This window comes from Fulmarus glacialis, unplaced genomic scaffold (genome assembly GCF_000690835.1).
Source record: "Fulmarus glacialis isolate BGI_N327 unplaced genomic scaffold, ASM69083v1 scaffold26806, whole genome shotgun sequence".
Classification (NCBI taxonomy): domain Eukaryota; kingdom Metazoa; phylum Chordata; class Aves; order Procellariiformes; family Procellariidae; genus Fulmarus; species Fulmarus glacialis.
In genome coordinates, this window is record NW_009216824.1 from 6,350 (window position 1) to 26,666 (window position 20,317).

General features: G+C 43.5%; 1 protein-coding gene across 1 annotated transcript in view; it reads left to right on the forward strand.

Moving 5' to 3' along the window:
- The window catches only part of LOC104077999 (SEC14-like protein 5), a 33,333-nt gene that overhangs the window by 977 nt on the left and 12,039 nt on the right, over positions 1 to 20,317 (forward strand). Inside the window, exons 2-5 of the mRNA XM_009579444.1 lie at positions 15,910 to 16,059; positions 16,187 to 16,318; positions 18,255 to 18,383; positions 19,065 to 19,284. Of these exons, the coding sequence (XP_009577739.1) occupies positions 15,910 to 16,059; positions 16,187 to 16,318; positions 18,255 to 18,383; positions 19,065 to 19,284 (631 nt within the window). The remainder of the gene's footprint in view (positions 1 to 15,909; positions 16,060 to 16,186; positions 16,319 to 18,254; positions 18,384 to 19,064; positions 19,285 to 20,317) is intronic.

Sequence of the window (20,317 nt, forward strand, 5' to 3'; positions counted from 1 at the left end):
GGATCAAGAATGAGGATGGAAAGCTGTAGCCATTTCAGGTAGCTGAAATCATTCCCGTGAATGGAAGGGAGAGCCTGACGTAATATATCGCGTTCCTCTTGACAATGTTGCCTCTTCTGGATTCCTGGGAAATAAGTGCCTTAAGATTTGTTTTATCCAAAACAATCTCCAGTCTTCTATTTCCATTGCTAAAACTGGGGAGAGATTCTTTGTTTGGTCTTAAATGGGAATAATGGACCCTGAAGGTAGCAGCTGTTCCTCAGCTGAGAGCAGATGCCATTCACTTTGATGCTCTCTAATTATCAAAATAGAATCATAGAATCATTAAGGTTGGAAAAGACGTCTAAGATCATCAAGTCCAATCGTTAACCTACAACAACGATGCCCACTAAAGCATGTCCCTAAGCGCCTCATCTACACTTCCAGGGATGGTGACTCTACCACTTCCCTGGGCAGCCTGTTCCAAGGCCTGACCACTCTTTCAGTAAAGAAATTTTTCCTAATGTCCAGTCTAAACCTCCCTTGGCGCAACTTGAGGCCATTTCCTCTCGTCCTATCGCTGGTTACTTGGCAGAAGAGACCAACCCCCACCTCGCTACAACCTCCTTTCAGGTAGTTGTAGAGCGCGATGAGGTCTCCCCTCAGCCTCCTCTTCTCCAGGCTAAACAGCCCCAGTTCCCTCAGCCGCTCCCCATCAGACTTGTGCTCCAGACCCTTCACCAGCTTCGTTGCCCTTCTCTGGACACGCTCCCGCCCCCCAATGTCCTTCTTGTAGTGAGGGGCCCAAAACTGAACACGGGATTCGAGGTGCGGCCTCACCAGGGCCGAGTACAGGGGCACGATCACCTCCCTACTCCTGCTGGCCAATAAACACTTTCTGACAGTTGGGCTCCCCCCTGCCCATTTCCCACCCCCCCCTCTTTTTCTCTTTCCAGTCTTATCCAAGTTTGCCATGTCTGTTAACAGCCAAGCCAGTAATGTGCTGTAGAAGTGCCCCAGCCAGTCTGGGGTTGATGTTTGTGGTAGTGAAACTTTTCTGACCACATTCCTTTGCTCTCTCAGTGCATCCTGTATTAGAATAAGACACCAGTACTTGTTATGAAGATACTGGTAGCCTTTGCTCTATGCATACCTCTCCACATTCCTGTGGTCTATATTAGCAGGATAAACCTAACACCAGATGCCCGTCAATAGATCGGCTGCTAATATAGGAGGGCTGCCTCTAGACAAATCCTTTGTAAGCTTGTTAGCAGAAAGCCTAAAGGCCAGGGTTTGATGGGTTTATTTTTCAAGTGGTTTAGTTTTATTTGCTTTCAGTTTTTCAACACGACAGAACTTAAAATTCCCTGGGATTTCAGGGCTGGGATTGTAAATGTCATCCTTTAGGTGTTCAGCAAACTCAAATTCCTGTTACCTTAGCAAAATTATTAGTCCTCTTTCTTATGAAGATCAAGTTACATGTCCAGGGTCACCCAAAGGACTGTGTAGTGGAGTAGGGAGCTGAATATAGACCCCTTAGTCCCACTCTAATGTCCTGTAAAAATCATGTGTTCACAGCAGGATCTGTGTTATTTTGAAGACTGGCATTATAAAGCAGTGTTTCAATCTAGTGGCAGTCCATGCAGGCTGAGTTGGGTGCAGACTTTGTTATCGCATTTGATATGTTCAGATGGAGTCTTCCATTTGTGTGGAGGCAGTGCAGATTTCACAGAGCTGTCAGGTGCTAGCTGTCAGTTGCTGGAAGTTTTGCAGAGAGAGTGGGCGTACAGTGAAGCTGTTTTGCTCCTCAGCACGTGACATTGCTGTTAATCTGCTTCAACATAAATCTGACAGCAGCTTCCTCGGCACTGGGAACCTGATATTCAGCTGCTTTCATCTTTTCCCCGCAAATACTTTGTGTGAACCGTTGGAGTGCCGCGGTCTCATACTGTGGTTGATGGTAGGAAAGCAGAGGTCATGTGGGTGATCTCAAGACACCTTCTTATTTTATGGGTCTCTGTGCACCCTTCGGCCTGATACGCTTCTCCTTGATTCTTCACCTGTATAATGGGGAGGGTCATACTTCCTGGGGTCTGTTCAGGCTATGTCATGAGGTAAGTACTGTTTGTTAGGAAAAGTATTTTTCCCTCAGAACCTCGGATGTTTGGACCCCGCTGTAGAAAACAGTGTGTGTCCTTTGTTCAGGTATGAGGGTCTGAGAAACAGGGTTGTCATAGCCAAATGAGGCAAACGATTCATTGCTTCCTGGCCTTGTTCAAACGCATAGTGTTTCCCATGCCTTTTGTTGAGCCCTGCCCTCGGGAACCTAATTTGTCTTCCTTGGACTTGTACAGAGTACATGTGTGAGTACATGTGTGTGCAGCTCATTCTCTAGACAGCACGGGGATCTGCTTGACAGATGAGCTGGTGCTTTTACTGTTAATCATAGTCATTTAGGTTGAAAAGACCCTTAAGATCATTGAGTCCAACCATTAAATGGACTCGCAATGCCCAACACTTTCATAAAGAGCAAGGCACCACCTCAAGTATCAGACCTGAGGTAACTTCACACATCACAGACAGAAGCATAGAATCCAATCTCAACAGCTGAAGTCGGAAGAGACTTCTGAAGATCATCTAGTTCAAACCCCCTGCTCAAAGTGGATCAATTAGAGCAGGCTGCTCAGGACTATGTCCATCTCCAAGGATCGGGACTCTACAACCTTTCTGGTCAACTTGTTCTACTGTTTGACTTCTCTGACAGTAAATAATTTTTTTTTCTTATGTTTAAGTGGAATTCCCTTTATTTCAATTTGTGCTCATTGCCTGTCATCCTGCGTACCACTGAGAAGAGTCTGGCTCTGTCGTCTTTACTCCCTACCATTAGGTATTTATACACATTGAAAAGATCTGCCCTGCCTTCTCTTTGTTATTGTGTGTCTCTGGATAATTGTCTCTGGATTTACACTCTACTGCTTACTAATACTTCTGCAGCTTGCCTTCTGGCATTTGTAGGCAGTAAATTTGACATATCTTCCAAGTCCTTGGAAGGAGGACCACGTTTCCCTCCTTGCTCTCTTTGCCAGTCCTGTGCATCTGAGGAAGTAAAAAGGAATCAGCTTACCAAGTCTCTTCTGGTCATTCAGGAGTTTTGAATTTTTTTTTTCTTCCTAGAAGAGTCCTCCCTCCTAAAAAGGTTTAAACAAAGGACGATCTTTCCACACCTGTCCAAATTCACAGTAGTGATTTTTACCTGCTTTGTTCCTAATCTGCACTCGCATTAAAGGATCACAAATGTTATGCTATTCAAATTATAACCAGTGCCTGACATTCTTTATCCCTTATACTTGAAAAGAACCTTGACGTTTGTTATGTTTTGCTATCTTGTCATGTTTTTCCTTTCCATTTTATCTCTCTGTTTTGTTTTGTTTCTCCTTTTAAATGAAGCTGTTACCTCAAATGGGTTGTCCATGCCTCTCTGGGCAGATCTCGTCTTCTCTTCAGTTAGATCAGCAGGTCTGAGACTGCATGTGTCTCCTTGTTTTATTTTACAGCTGAGAAAATCCCCAAGTGTAACCTTTTTGTTTTCTTTTTGTAGTAGTTGTAGTCTTAAAGCTAAAAGTTTTTTACTAAAATATTAGAAAGAGGGAAAAATCTGGAAGGAGAAGTATTTCTGCCACATAGCTCATGAGTGATAACTTACGCTGGATGATGTAAATTGTTGTGAGCCCTCTCTGATATGTGGAGATGAGAATGTGATTTGGGTGAGCCAGTCCAAAATGCATAATTGTACAGGAAACAGAGGTAAGAGAGAGAAGCATTTTTAATACAGTTTGTTGCCAATGAATTACTAGGTTAGATGAGATAGTTTTAGCTTTGAAAGGAGTGGGGAGTTTTGTTCCCATTAATTTTGGTAGTGCACTCAGCCCTTCACACTTGGATTTGACATCTTCCATTTTTGCATATTTTATGGTATACTACTAATTTTGCTTAGGATGTTTCCTAACTGAAATACCCCCTCCAGGGACTCTTACATGTCTTCCGTGCTTAATGTGTAGTGGTGTAAATGAGAAACTTCATGACGGCACTTCTGTCAATTGTTTGGTCCTCTTGCCACATTTACAGTGTACTTCTCATTCAGCTCTTATTGCTACTGATAGCAATTTATGGTTTCTGCTGTAAGCGAGGGGTCTTTCTGCACAGCCTGGCACCAAGGGAATGGTAAAGGATGCAGACCCTGAAAAGGGGAATGTTCTGCTTGCAGGTTTTACACCTTGAACCAAATCAAACCTTTATCACTTTACTATCTGAGATTCTAGCTTTTCTATGAAACAAAAGCTCTGCAAAACACAACACTAGTAGGTTAAAGGCTGGGTTTAGTTAAAAGCTATATGTATATGTGAAAATACATAGATGTGACTTGACATTTAAGCTTACTGCATATAGGATATCAGCTTTATGTTTGTAGCCTTTGAATGGTTTACTACTCTTATCTAAAAATATGTCATGGTTTTGAAAAGACAGAACAAAGATCAGGCATTTGGAAGTTTGCAGTAGCATCGGCTCTCATTGCATGTACCAGCTGTACTCTGTGCTTAAGACCAAACTGCTGTTGAGCCCCACATGTGCACGATGTGATTCAGTGCTTCTTTCTGCTTGACCTCATTTCTTGGTGCTGCCCATGGCATGTGTTGACACATATATGAGCAGCTGAAAGCCCGATCTCTTGAAAATGCATGCATGGACAGCAGTGGTGTACGTTTTTTGCTGCGCTGGTTGAATGGTACTCTTCAGTCTAGCGTGCTTCTGCTACGTGCAATATTAGTTTGGGGTGGGGGGCAGTTGTTCTTCGGGTGTTTGTGTGGTAAAGAGGCATTTCTTATCTCGAGCATCACTCAGACTCTCTAACAGATCTGTTCGGTGGCAGCTTGTGATTTCCCTGCCTGTGTCTGCAAGTGAAACCTTGGTCATTTGAGGTCCTGGCCTGCCACCTGTACTTCCAAGCAGCTCTGTGACTCTCTTTCCTAGTTTTATTGGCAATTCAGTGTTCTTTGCATTTAGTTGATCTGGAGTTCTTTATTTTTCAGGTAAGATAAAGTAGGAAATTAATGGTGTATACTTCTGTTCCTTCTCGGTATGGTTTGAGTGTCGGGGGCGCTAACAAGCTGGGTGGCAAATTTAGTGCAGGCTACAAATGTTGCAGGTTTATTTAGAGTCAGAAATTACTTCAAACGGAGTAAGCAGCAGAAAGTATTCTTTCTCCATTGTCTTTACTCTCTCATCCTGTAACACAGGGTCGTAGCCCATCAAAAGCAAACATTCGTGGTCCCTGTGTGAGGCGTCTTTCTCGCGTGCCTGACCCTGCTGAAGCAGTCTTGATGGTAGTCACTGGATTTGGCATGGGTCCTCACTCTTGCCCCTGAATAATCCACCAGCAGATCAGCCTTGACTACACTGGCAAAGCTGCTTTGCAGCCACTGAAGTTTTGCTCATTTACAGCAGTTGAGGATCTGGCCCACGGTTACATGGAAGAGTCAAACATCCAGTACGACTAAAATCAAAATGCATCACTGATTTCACAATCGTCCCAACGTGCTTTTGTGCCAACAGTGTTGGGAGGCTTGTATATGCAGTCTAATTGAAAGCAGCCCCTTGCTATTTTAGCTATCAGGTTTAGCTGCAGGAGAAGAAACTCTGAAGTTCAGGTCCTGACAGCTAGAATTGCTTTCCATACACCTTTTCAAAATTATTTTTGTTTGTGCCTTTTCAGCATCAACATGCATTGTGTTAAAGATGTTAGATCTTTAAGTAGCTTTATTTAATGACTTCTTCCTGTTGCATTTAGCACATTGAGTATATAAGGAGACTGCTTAAATCCTGATATATTGTGCATGCTCTCCTCTCTGTGGAGTCTTAAAGGATTCAATATTTCACTGACTGATGCAGTGATGCTTTTGTAACAGAACCTCTGAGCCCTCTTTTGCTGGGTAGGCACCACAGTGTGGCCCAAAGAGCTTGCAGTACATGTTGGTAACAGATAAAATGGTGTGTGAAAGCGGTATAATGTACAAGCAGACTAATGTCTAGCAAGGATCACGTTAGTTCTGTGGGTTTGTTTAGAGTGATAAGTTCAATGTGTGTGTTCACAGCCCACCCAGGTCTCAGAAAGGCTGCTGCTGTCTTGCTACATAAGATGTGCAGATTGGCTGTCTAGGTCAACTACAGTGCAATATCTTACAGTGCCTACAACACAGATGTACCACAGAATACATTTTTGGGGGTTCCTATATACTTAATTGTAATTACAGACCGGAATATCCCCATCTGGAGCTCCAAGTTGTTGTCATTATTCTAGTATCATCACAGGCTGGTTTTAAATAAAGAAAAGTAGAATCTTAACTAAAATATTTGATGCCGGTTCGTAGCCTCTGCTTTCAAGTGTGAACTCTGGAACCAGAAGAGCACTTGCTGCAGGGAGAGCAGAGCGGTTTCTGACAGCTGGAATCCCTCTGAAGCAGCAGTGTTGGTGCAGCTGATCAGAGGGCTGTGCAGAGTAGCCAAAGAGATTGGAGTGGAGCTCTAAGCGCAGAGCTTATGTCAGAGAAGGAATGTCAGAGAAGAGGTTCCTGCAGTGGCCTGCTACCCGCTGTGTCCTTGGATAGCTGCAGATGACATGGTAGAGCGTTGCAGCATGTAGCCTGTATGCCCAGTGCTCAAAAGCTCCTTTGGAGCTGCTGTGACGTAGATAATGACACAGTTTTCAGATACTGTCTGAAATGGTATGGCTGGTTGGTAGTATCCTAGAGATTGAGAGAGAATTAATGTGCAAGGGGGAAAATGTTTTAAAATTGTTATTCTTTGGTGTTCAATCCATGCCACATATGACATGAAATGTCCCAAGAGTAATCTGCACAGTAGTTAAGAAATGGATACTCCCCTACAAAACAGAATCTACTCTCTCTGGCAGGATTGTTAGGTCTATAGAACTTGCCTCTTGAGTGCAGACAAATCATCTTTGGATGTGGATGGTCTGTGCCAGGTATTTTAAAGAAGGCAGCTTCCCTTGTCTATTCTTTTTGCCATGTTTTGAAGGTAAGTTTTTTGTTGTGACTGTCAGAAGCTACTGGGTTAACATTTTATGCACTTACAGAGGATCTAGTGTTGACTCAAGACATGATGCTTCAGTGTGACTTGATGGTTTGAAACCAGGCTGTCAAGATACACTATAAATATCCTGTCATCTTACTGCTGAGAAGCATTTGGCAACACAAGTCTGAAAATAAGGATCTCTGGGATGATTCTTCACAGCTGTATTCATGTGTTCGGTCCCTGTGCCCCGCCACCTCCTCGTGGTATTAAGCAGGTTGAGAGTGAGCAATAGTCAGGCTGAGCAAAGAGCTAACATTTCTCTTGAGATTATGGTGTGGGACGTTTCCCCTCAAGTGAGTAGAAAATGTTTGGTGAGTGCTCTTTACCACAGCTGCTGGAAGTGGATGGAAGAACTGCTTATTCATTCAGAGTTCTGGAGAACTGCTGGCAACATCCGCACATCTGACCTGCTTAGTGTGTCTTGGGATCATACAAGTCTCTTTGATAGCTTTGCATTGCCACTGCTAAGACTCCATTTGCTGGGCAAGAATGGTTTAGGAGCGGATGGTGCTGGCACCATGTGTGGATTGGAGAGAAGATTTACAGTAATTCAAAGAGTCTGTACAGGATAGTCCCTGTTTTCTTTAATCACCTTCTCCAGCTGCAACATGGAGGCTTATTTCCTTGAAGGATGAGTTGTGTCTCAAGCTTAATCTTATCAGTGCAGTCTAGTGCTTGAATGGGTGAGCTCTAAAGTAAGCTATAGTTCAATGGCACTGCAGTATAGCAGAGAGACACAACATAGCTGGAGGTATTGCCATTATCTTGTATTCCGGTAGTGACTAAAAGACCCTTCTCTCTTCTACTGAATGCATAGGTGCAGAAGACAAATAATAAGCTCTTGAGCAGGGACTAAAAGAGGTGAGAAAATTTAGAACCATCATCAATTGTTACATCTAAACCAGCATGGATGGTTTTTTTAACTGCTAAGCACAGTGACCTGCCTGAGTTTGACCCTGAATTATGGGCAATTTGTATAAATTCTCACAGCAGCTTTTGGCAAGGACAGATTGTCCTTCCAACTAGGCAACTTTGTAAGCCAGCCTTTTTGATTTTGCGGTGATTCACTGAGTGGTGAGTGAGTGATGTGACACCTGATTGCTGTGTTTTGCTCTTTAAGGTGTTAGTCACCTGAGATGTCTGCTTCCTTGCCTTCCTATTTTGGTGTATCTGTCTCTTTCCACGATGGGCTATGGCAAATGTGTCCAACCAGCTAGCAATGGTTCCTGGATAAGGCATCACTTCCATAGCTATTTGTAAAGGCCAATGCATTGTGCTGTTTGTGACTTGAACTGCTCCACCACCAAGTTTCTTCTCTCTGGTAAGCAGGGGAGCATGCTATAGCAGAATAGCTTGAATGGGGTATTGTTTCTTCTCAGACAGGAGGTCAGGCACGTTGGTAGTTTCCTGAGTTAGCTTTGTGCAGCTGCAGTGCATGTCCTAGTTTTAGTAGGTTTGCTGTGTCACTCAGTTGTGCCTGTATTGTAATAGACAGCTGCTGCTCCCTGAATTGTTCCTTTCACCAAAATCTGAAGAAATGAGGCAAATTATTGGCTGTAGTCCAGGGAGAGATAACACTGGGTCAATGTTTGCAGCCTGGGTACTGTGGTCCAGTGGACTTCTCACTGGCACATCTTTTTCTTCTTTCCAGCAAAAGTGTGTTTTCTCAGCCCCAAAGACTTTTTCTGCTACTCTGCAGATGCTCTGCAGCTCCTTAAAATGAAGATCCCCTTTCTCTGACTTTAGTGCATTTCTGCACCCCAAATATTTGATCCCTCTCTGCTCCCAATTGTTTCACATGTATTTCATTTTGCACTACTATGCTAGTGAGAAGCAGGTATCTGTTGTAGTGATTACAAAGCAAATGGATTATTGTGTCTGGTGAATATGTATGCAGACCCTGTGGTTCCCTTCAGCAGTTAGACTAAGTAGTAAGAGGGACTGCAAGATGAAATGGTTACTTTTTCCTAGAAGGCCATAATCTGAAAACACCTGAATCTGGAGAGAGATATTTATGTATCATTAGAGCTGCTCAAAAGCTAGTCCAAATGCATCCATTTCCTACTTAAAAGTGATGAGGGGTCTTATCTTGCTTTTCATCATCTCTTTTCAAAGATTATGATCTGGACATCTTTAGCTCAAAACTTGATATCGTATCTCCTCCTCATTTCCCCTTCATCTGAACATAGATGTATGTTTTCTTCCTTTATCCTGGCAAACTTCACATGGCTGTAACATGACCTTGAGGAATCTCGTTAATTAATACAGATTTAAACTCTGTGTTTGATCATGAGTGTCTGAAGTGTTTTACCTCTTAGCACAAGGATGAAGTCTTATCCTTGTAACATATTCATATAATGTAGACAGAAACTGTTATAGTCAATATCAGGTGAATAAGTTTAGTTCTTTCATGTGTTCTACACAATATCATTTTCCCCAATAGCTGAGTTTTCACACTCTTGAATGTCCCTCAAGTTCATCTTGGCATCGTACAGCAGTCGGTCCATAGTTTTTCCATTCCTGTGCTCTTGCTGGAATCTGAAACAGATCTCCATGATGCTGTCACTAAGGAAGCCCTATGAGTATTAAAAACAAACAAACAAAAACAACCCAAAAACCCTCAAAAGAACCAACCAAACCCTAAAGACACGATGGCCGTGCAGCCACTTCAGGGCATCACTTACCAAGTAGAAGATGAATGTTTTCCTGCCAACCGCTGTTCCAAAATAGCTTGGTGTGTTTTTGCACGATTTCATAGGCAGCAGCATTTAGCATGCAAGCTCTGTATATTTACTTTGCTAAAGGGCCTGCATGCTGACAGGGAGAATCCAAACCAGTTTGCCCATTTGCTGTGTATTAGTGAGAAGCTTGAAGAATCACCTCTCTTAGGTGACTGGTGTGGGGAGAAAGCCAGAACTGCTGCCCTGGGAGTCGGTTTGCAGCCCTAAGACTGAGAGGATAACATTCCCTCTAGGATATTAAGGTATGAAACTAGATCATCTATCAAAAGCTGTCTCTTGTTGGAGGATATTGGATCCATTCAGGACCCGGCAGCCACTGGGCTGGAAGAAACTGCTGGGAGCCTCAGCGTGTGCAGGAGAGTTTGGTTTTTAAGGTGTTTTGTTTCATGCAGTAATTCAGTGCTTGGATGTCCCTGTTGTTTTGGATTCTTAAGGCCTCTGTTGTGTAATTGATTTCAAGGTCACTTGCTAGAAAAGGATGTTGAAACCTGCAGAGGAGAAACTGGAGTAGCTGTTATAAAAGATCCTGCCCTCTGGCCATGTTCTCTGGATCGTATAGGAAACGCAGTGATACAGCTATTGTCAGTCTACAGGAGATTAAACTGGAGGGGGGAGCAGGAACACACTTGCACTGTCAATATGTGTAACACCTTGGTACTAGGAAGGTGAAGGACTCGGAGAGCACCTCTGTGCTCTGGAGGGAAAGGGGTTAAGCAGGTGAAATAGAGGGCTTGTAGCAAAGGGTAATTTCCCCTTTTCTCTGTGGTTGTGAGGCTTTGGAATGTCATTTTTTCATTTTGACACTTGTATTCTTGTATAACTTGTTCTTGTTTGGCATCTGGCTGACCTTCAAGGCAATCTCTTCTCACAGATGCATTTCTTTGTACTGGTTATTGTGTATTTGACCAACAATTTAGGACACTTAAGTGTGGCTTCCTTGCATTGTCCTCAAAGACTCTTCTCACAAGGTATGTTCGTCTGTCAGTGTTGGTCCCATAAACTGTTTGGCTAGCACAGGTAAAACCACTCAGACGCGTCTGCCGGGAGATTGCAGGGCAAAACCTTAGTCAAAGCACTCTTTACTGATTTCATAGTCAGCCGTATCACTGTCGATTAATCGTTGCTTGGTGTGATTAATCATTTGTCAGCTCCTGTAGCACTAAGGGGTCTTGGACCGGGGTGCAGAGGTCACTCTGTAAGCAGTTTGAAATAGCCTTGTCTGTGCTATCGCTGGTCTGGGTTTATGCGGTAAGGCTGAAGAGCCCCCCTCTCCACACCCCATGCTGTGGCAGTCCCCCGTGGCTGCTTGGCCATACGTGTGGCCGCTTGGCCATACGTGTGGCCGCAGCACATTTGCTGAGGTGCTTTGGGATAGCGGGGCAGGTCATGCCAGTGGCACGTTCACAGAAACACACGCACTGCAGCCTTGTACAAATTTCCCTCGTTTTCCCTTTGGTGTGAAAGGAAGATCTGACGCTACCGAAACCTTGAGTATCTGTTATGACTTTCCTGCATGTTTTAAATTTTTTAGCTAGGAATTGTAACTTTTTTTCATTTACTTTCTACTTTTTTGAATCTTTTAATTCCAACAGGCTGCCATCTGTATCTAACTAATTTTTTTTTTTTATACTTTAGATGCACTCAAAACCAATTGGTTCTATTTCCAAGCAAAATATCTCAGAGAGGGATTTGGGATCTGTTTGAACTCTGTTTTCACCCAGCTCTCTTGTGAAATTTAATGTGTAATTTCAGTCTGAGGGAGATAACTGCAAAGATCTAAATGACATTTGTATGTTGGTCACATTATGTATACAGTCCACGACAAAAAACCAACATTGCACTGTTTTTTGCAACAATTCTTTTGCAAGAAATCTGTGAAAAACCAGCTTGATTTAGGGAAGGACACTGGTGGGCCTGAACCACCAGCTTTTGTGAAATGGCTCTTCTGGGTACAAAGAGAGCACGTTAATCTGAACCTTTAAGAAAATAACTAATGTAAACTGGGTTGTTGAGATAGTTTGCTTGGTAAACCAAGTGTGTGCAGACCTCTGGCTTGCCTAGACAGCTCCTCCTGCTGTGCAACTGCTTGGGGATTTTATTCAATCCAATCTGGTGTGAAGTCAATACTAGAGACTGATCGCGCCAGAAAAGGAGCCCAAGCCGGGATTCGGCGTGACGTGTTGGCTTGCTTGGGCTGGAGGATTTGCAGGAGGTGCGCAAAGTGTTAGCTGGTTCTGCCTGTCCGTGTTGATCCCAGTGGGGCTTAGAAGAAGGGAGGGAGTGGCTTCATGGAGCCATTCATTTTATATATATATATATTTGATCCTGTTCAAGACTTCAGTCAACAAGGTGATTGTCTTAAAGCAATATTGTGGGTACGCACTTAAGAGAAAGTAGTGGCACAATACTGCTGTTGCTCCTTCTGGGGAAGGAGGGGCAGAGAAGGGAGAGACAAACCGTTCCTATATACTAGTCAGTGCAGAGTTACTGCAGCAAGGAGATGAAAGAGTAAATGCAGGCAGATTAGCAGCCGAAGTATTAAAACAAGCTAATATTAAGTACTCCGTGCCTTTCATTTGACTGGGGTATTCTGTTGTTCACCTTGCACTCTGCAGAATCATAGAGGAGGAGAAAATAACAACTAGTTCTGGCAATGGTTTGAAAAAAAAAAAATTAATATTTCTGTCTTTGATTTCCTTCAGTTTCTCTGCTGGAGCAAAAAGGTACTGTTGTGTATAGATACTGATTTTGATAAGAGGATGCTGGGTGCAAAAGATGGATTGCTCTCCTGATAGCTAAGTCTCTTCAGTGATGAAAGATCAGGCATGTTAACAGTACAACTTTATTGCGACTGCAGCGTGGTGCTTCAGCTGTCCTTCATGTGATCTCAGGCATCTTCAGCTGCTGTATTTTTAGAGTTGTTGTGCAAAGAAGATTAGCAAAGGACTTAATACCAATGTGTGAAAGGGATTCTTTCTCAAGTATGGAAATGTTCTACCTATTTAGGTGATGGGTTTGGGCAGTTATCTTAGTTATATCACCAGGGCTGTGCTTAGACATGTGCCTCTCTGCCCTGACCTTTCTTCATTCTCCAGATGTTTAGCTGTCCGAAATAGTGACTGCACTCTGTTAGTAGTTGTCCTGGTCTTGGTTTTTCTAGATTTAATGGCAGTTTATTAGGAAGCCTGTCTCCAGCTGTGTCAAGTGCATAGTTAGAGAAGAAAAAAACAGCTGTTTGTTGAGATCCAGTGGCTTGATCTTCAAATCAGAGCCAGAGAGCTATTCAGTGGTGGTGCGGGGGGCTTCAGATTGGCCATTATAGTCTTTTAATAGCAAGAAGGCACTTACAGCTCAGTATTCCTGGTGAAGCCTTTGAAGTGAGGCCTTTGGAGGGTATCTGTGCTTTAATCGTTCACTGTCCTAGTAGAACAGCTCTTGTTTCTCTGCAGACTGCCTCAAATGTTCGTGGCACAGCTGCTTTGCACTTCTTAAATTTGTGGGAAATCATGAGTACTTGGCAAGAAATCCTTGGCCAGCCCTAATCTTGACCCAGAGAAATAGATGGTGTTGGCTCAGACTTTGCTTCCTACGGTTAGTCCTTGGTCATTGAACACGGAGCCCTGGAACGTACAGTGTTACCTGCTTGCTTGGAGCTGTGAGCCGAGGCGGTGGAGAGCGTGCCTGAGTTCAGGCAGCGAGGGATATGGTGCTGCGTAGCTGAGGGCGAGGAGGGCCTGGCACTCCTTGCAGGAATGGAGGTGCGGGATTTTAGGGGTATTTAGGCGGACTTGTGATTTGCTGTCAAGCCTATGGACAATCATAGTACTGTGCTTACATGATCTTCTGGCACTCAAGGTGTTGTGTAGCCTCTGTGCTAGCTGCTGTTTTCCAAAGTCATGGGATTAACTGGGGCACCCTTCTTTTAGGGTAGGGTTTTTTCAGTTACACTTTTTGCAAGTATGAGAAGGGCATGTGTGAGGAGTGGCATGGGACAAACAGTTGAAAAATAGTTGCTAAACATTCTGGTATTCCAAAGGTGTTCACAGCTTTAGCTGCTTGAATGCTGAGACTAGTAACTAAGAATGGGTGGTCTGGGTGGCCTGGAGAGACTCTTGCTTGTGTGTGCTAGAATAGAAAAGATTAGCAAGGGAGAAGAGGGTGAAGGCTTTGACCTCAAGATAGCACTAGATGGTGGTTTGGAGTCTGGAGGATCGGGAGAGGACAGGTAGAGGCACAAGTAGGAAGTATTAACTTTTCCTGAGAAGATTAATGTGCTGGCAACTGCAGATATCAGAGAGTGGGTAATAAGGGATGCACCCCTTATGCTCTGTGACCCTTGAGGAAAGTGCAGTATACCAGGAGTGGATAGCTGGAAGCATCCTGCGGCAGTGCCTGACTGCTATCTCTGAATTTCCATTGTAACAACTTAAGCTTCTTAAAGCAATGAGTGTGCTTTTGTTGTATGGAGCCAGGTGGATTGGTGTGGGAAACAGTCACTTGCCATGGGAAGCTTTATATTTATATAAAACGTTTTAGTTGTGATCAGGAGAGAAAAGCACAGGTAGAGGCCTCACAGATATAGGGAAGTTCTCTAAGAAATGTGGGAAAGCAAGCAGAACATTACTCAGCGACTTGGAGAGGATGATTTAAAGACCTGTGCGCTTTGTTCATGGCCAGAACTCAAGCTGGTAGTCTGCTTGCACTTTTCCCCTGGTACTAGAGCAATACGATAATCTGCAATAACTTCTATTCTGTTCAGAGGTCTAGGAGCAGGAGATCTGGAATGTGTCCTTAAGTGCCTGAGCTATTTTAAGGGCAGTTATTATTCACAGCACCAGGCTACATGAATACGTACAGGGGCAACCAGCCTTTGAACTGCTGTGGTAACGGGGAATGCAGTCACCCCTGAGCGTGCCCATGGCACTGTGCACGTGCTGACAACTGAGCTGATCTCGATCATTGTCACATTAATATTTTCTTCTGTGGTAGACAGAATATAAATACTCGTGAGAGAATTATATGCTGTATAAAATGATTGTCCCGTCTTGGAAGATGGAAAGATGGCAGCAGTTCATAGAGGTTAGGCTCGTCTGTGGAATGATAGCAAAAAAATATTATGACCAAAATGGGGTAGCTTTCTGAGAGTGCTGTGGGAGGAGCACGGGTTCTCCTCCTGTTGCAGCTGTAGCTGAATCCTGGGCTGGCTTCTTGTGCAACTTGTGCTAGTGTTGCTTCAATTACCTATTTACAATAGCATCCCAACATGCAAGACATTTTTCAGAAATCCAAGGAAAACATTCCATCTTGCGAAGATCTTGCAATACAATGAGAGATGGAGAAGTTAGGGGAAAGAGGAGCAACAGTAGGTAGCATTTATGCAAGTTAACTTTGCTGCAAGTGCCATGGACAGCTGGATTTTTGCTAGAGCTGATAAAGAAGCTTGGGATAAAAGGCTTTTCAGAGGGATGTGGGTTAATTAAAACAAGGAAGATTTCAGAACCAGGACAGAATTGTTTTAGAAATGGATAAATCAAGGTAAAGTGAGTAGCCAATAATTGGTAGTCTAGGACAACTAGAACTGTTTGACACATCACATTTGAATACTCCTGTGCTTTAAAATATTTTTACTCCTTCATACAGCCAATATGTCTGACTCGAATTTTATTATCTCTGGGTCAAGTCTTTAGCTAGTAGAAATCAGCAGAGCTGTGCTTGCTTTTTCTAGCTAAAGATTAGGTTCCTGATGTTCAAGTTATTAAGAGTCCCTTCCCAGTACTCTCTAACAACAGGCTTTTCTTTCTACTTCATGTGTGAATGAAAGTTATGTTAAGACATGCTTAGCTTGCTGACTGACATGAGTGGATGCCGGCTCTGTTCATAATTATTTTGCTTTAACTTCACCCTCTGCGTTGGCTCCCCTTTTCTCAGAGGTGAAGGGCATCTGTTTTGTCAGACTCTTGCTGGAAGGGAAATAATTAATTCAGGAAGAGTTAAAGTTGATCTACTCAGAAGCTGAAATTTGTTTTGTTTTCACTTCCAGGCATATGAGAAGCGCTTTCCTACATGTCCAGAGATCCCAGTCTTCCTGGGGAGTGAAATCCTGCATGAATCCAGGAGTGATGACGGAGCTATACATATCATTGAACGGAGCTGCAAACTGAACGTGGACGCTCCTAGGCTGCTAAAGAAGGCAAGCGGAACCCAGGAGGCAGAGAATCCTGGATTTTGTTGGCTGGCTCGGATAGATAGAGGCTTCTAAAGTTACTCTTTCTCTTTCTCTTTTTTTGCCTCTCCTTTTGGTTCTTCATCCTTCTCAGATTGCAGGGGTAGAGTATGTTTTCTTCATCCAGAAAAACACAGTGAACTGGAAAGAGCGAACTCTCCGCATTGAAGCCCACAATGAGACTTTTGCCAACCGTGTTGTCGTCCTTGAGACTTGTAGCTACTCAGTAAGTGCCTTGTTTCTACTTGACTGTGAAGGAAGTGTTGAAAATCATGTGCTAACATATGGGGTGAAGTTGCTCGAATGAATTTGAACACTGGACTGTTGCATAATATGATTTTAGATACTCTTAGACTGGTAGGCCATTGGGTCTTAGGTTGCAGGCTTTTTCCAGTGCTTTCGTAGGGCTTGAGAAGCTTTTTTAGGTTGATTGTGATTCTCTGACTGGAGTGTTAGGCCCTAGGGTGAGAGTAGAAAACACAGTTAGTGCTCCAGAACTGATGATGTTCCCTGAGTTCCTTTTGGATTGAAATTCAAGTTAATAAAAGCATCTGGAGCTTGGGCATGTATTTAGATCTGGATATTTAGAAGGAAACCCTCAATATCTATTATGATGAGGGCCAGAGGAAAGTCTGGCCTGCAAATAAGTGAAAGTTTTAGCATTTTGTCATGATCTTCATGCTCTAAATATTTGGAAAAAGGTCTTAAGCCTTATTTGTGGCCTGGGATGTCTCATTTTGTGGCTGTCTTCAGCAACGGTGTGCCATTTCATTGTAATCGTTTTATTAGGGCTCAGTCACCATTAAATAGCTTCATCTGTTTCTGAAAGCAATTGGATATTGCTTTTTGTTCCCTAAACAAAAGTCCAGATCCTGTTACTTACCTGCCCTTTTGGCAACTGGACAACAGCTCAGCTTCTTGGGAGTAAGCAAACTGTAAGTAGCATCTGTTTCAAGCAAGACAGTGTTGAAAAGCTGTTAACATTTTGGATGATGAGGGGCTTTCGTGAATGAGAGATCACTTGGTGATGCATGGGGCTTCCTAAAAACTACAGTAAATCAAACTTCCATCATTGTGAAAGGCTCTGACAGATTTGAAATGGTCAACTCTGGAATCACTCGGACATTGTTGCACTTGCTGATTTTGGCTGTGTTGCCTCCGGCTCCTGTCCTTCGGAAGGAAATGTCAGCAGCTGGGCTTTGAGGGGAGCGCTTTTCCTGGAACAGGGCGGGAGCTAGCTGTCTGCATCCTCAAGATGGTTCCCTGCTCTATTTTTACCAGTTCCCTTTTCCCTGCCAGAGTGCACCGGAAACAGGTTTATTCTCATCTTTCCTTTTCTGCAGTGTTCTCTGAAGCAACTTGGAGAAATATGATCCTGTTCTTGCAGTTACTTAATATCTCCCCTGGGGGAATTTGTGTCCTTTATAGCGCTCCTATCTTTGTGTGGGGGCTGGAATTTTTTTCTTTCATGTCAGTTTGTGAACAGCAGCACCTACAGAGAAAAGGCAGAGCCCTCTCAGAAAAGGGTTAAGTTTAAAAGAGGAAAAGATTATGTAGGTTTTTACCATATATAGAGTAACTGAGGGGAAATGGCTAGAAAGGAAAGGTGGATATTGAACTGACAGTGGGAAAACTCCCCGCTCTGCCATGTCTCCTGTTTTGGGGGGAAGACTGACATTAGTGGCTGAGTTTCCTACCCAAAACTAGAAAAAACTGTTTTGCATTTTTATTCTTTTACAGATGTAGAGGTTTTTAGTTGTGTGTTCTGAGAGGCAATCCCTGTCTTTCCATAAGGAGATCTTGACATGATGGTTTCAAGTGGGCAGTCTCACTACTATTCTAGTGCAACTTCTGCTACAAATATTACTGTTCAGGTCTGCTGGGGCAGAGATGGGTTTTAATCTTGATTTTCTCGTGCATGTGAAGAATGCTGGGTTAACCACAAACGTCCATATGTCCAGTTCATGATGTGCTTCTATTATCCTGGGAGAATTAAACTGACTGTTAAATGTGGGTCTGTGAGTGCCTCATAGGAAGCCCCTTCTGACCCCTCACTCTGTAGCTCTGGAGATTAAATAGCCAGTTTGGTACCAGGGGCAATGGCCCTGCCATAATGTGACCTATCTGTTACCATCCAACTATATGTGTATCTTTGGGCTTAGGTTCACCCTGAGAATGAAGAGTGGACTTGCTTTGAACAGTCTGCATCTCTTGACATCAAGTCATTTTTTGGCTTTGAAAGCACAGTGGAAAAAATTGCCATGAAGCAGTACACTTCAAACATCAAGCGGGTAAGATGGGCTTCCCTTTGTGCCGTAAAACCAAAATCAAACGCCTGCTCTCGGTGTGCCTCTATTTTCTTTTCTGTAAAATAGACCCACTGTAGTTTTATACACTCGCATATGTCTCTGAAATGCCTCAGCAGGGCAAATGAAGAAAAAGCCAGTGTGCAATGAGCAAAAACAATCTGCTTGCTGGAATGTGTCTGTGCAGGGGAGGGAGCAGGCTGTACCAGAGGAGGATCGCAGTGGATGCTGTGGGTGCCAGGCTCCTCAGACACTGAGGACACTGTTCTCATGCAGGAAGAGATAGTTCTGGGTAAAAATCAGCACCCTGTCTCTCCAGTAGCTTGGGCAGAGGTGCTTCCTTTTGGTGGTCTCTTCCCCTGGGCTGCGGAGGAACAGGGCAGCTAACTGATCGTTTGGGAGCAGGAGAATGGGATAAAAGTGTTATAAAGGTAGCTGCATCCATAGCACTGGAATTTGCCTGGCCAGTGTTATAATCCACTGTTTGTATGGTGCTTTGTACTGTAATTTTTCCAACAGGGTCATGCAGACCTGGAAGGAGACAACTGTTTCCCTTCTGTTTATCTCTAACAGCGTTATTCATCTGTCCTGAGGAAGACTCTTCTGCACCTTGCTGGTTTGGGGGAGATGGGCTTGTTTTTTCCTAATGAGAGTTTTCCCCTTCAGGGCAAGGAAGTGATAGAACACTATCTGAAGGAGTTGATCTCCCAAGGGATCACATTCATCCCCCGCTGGACACCTCCCCCGGTGTGCAGACAGAAGGATGAGCAAACCCCAGCTGTTGGACACGATGCTGATGACTTACCGCTTGAGTCTGGGGCTCGTGGAACTACCAAAGAGCAAACTGGCAGCTCCTGCCCTCCAGCAGAGGCTGTCAGCCCTGATGGTATGCACTGTCCAGGCAGCAGCAGCTGCTGGCAATCTAAATGCCTTGAGTAGCACTGACTGATGAGTTTATTTTTATTTTTTTGGCATGAGGTTTTTCTTCTGGATTGTGGGTGGAGAGGAGGGAAAGTTATTTTCTTTCTTCAAGAAAAACACAAACAATGGAACTTTTTTCCCAAAACTGAAAAGCCAAGAAAAACTGTGCAGGCAGTATGTTTTTGTTTGAGCTTGGGAAAAAACTTGGTTTTCATCAGAACTTTAAGGTATTTTATACTTTAAATTGGAGAAACTTAAAGGTATCCTGAGTACGCTATAACTGAATTATAATGAAGCATTTTGGCTGTTTCAAAATTAATGTTCTTGGGGATTGGTTTGGATGGTTTTTGCCCCCATATCAAGCCAAGACAAACTTGCAGAGTGTTGCCTAATGCATTTCTCACACAAAATGCCTGAATCGGACTCTATCTTTCTGTGTGTTGATCTGATGGTATCTTCTAGACTAAATAAAATTATTCTCTGACAAAAAGAGATAGGAGGGACGTTTTAATTTAGAGCTGTGGTATTAGAAATAGGAGTTGTCATTCCTCAGAAGGAAAGACAGCACTTGTTTTGCTGAGTGTAGCTAGGGAAAAAGCTTGGAATTTGGAACTATCAATAGGTCTGGTCTCACCAGACCTTTTCTGGTAGCTTCTCTGTGTTGGAATCCATCTGGAAAAAGGATTGAAATTCACAGAGGAGCTGACTATAAGAAATGTTCATGTGCTTTGAGATTAAAGAGTGGCAGATCCCATCTAGCAGAAGAGGAGAGTAGCTCTTACTTTTCTGCTTATATTCATGTTTAGGAAGTGATTAGCTTCCCTGGGTCTGCTCCCCAGCTTGCTAGCTCTGTGGATTCAGTGGGGGCATAGCACTTACCAAATATAATTTCTGTATTATCAGTCAGCAACAGCGTATCCTGTGGGTGTCCAGGCCTTATTCTGTAGTTAATGGTATCTGTTGAAAAAAAAATCCTGCCTGATGAAGAGCTAGCTCAG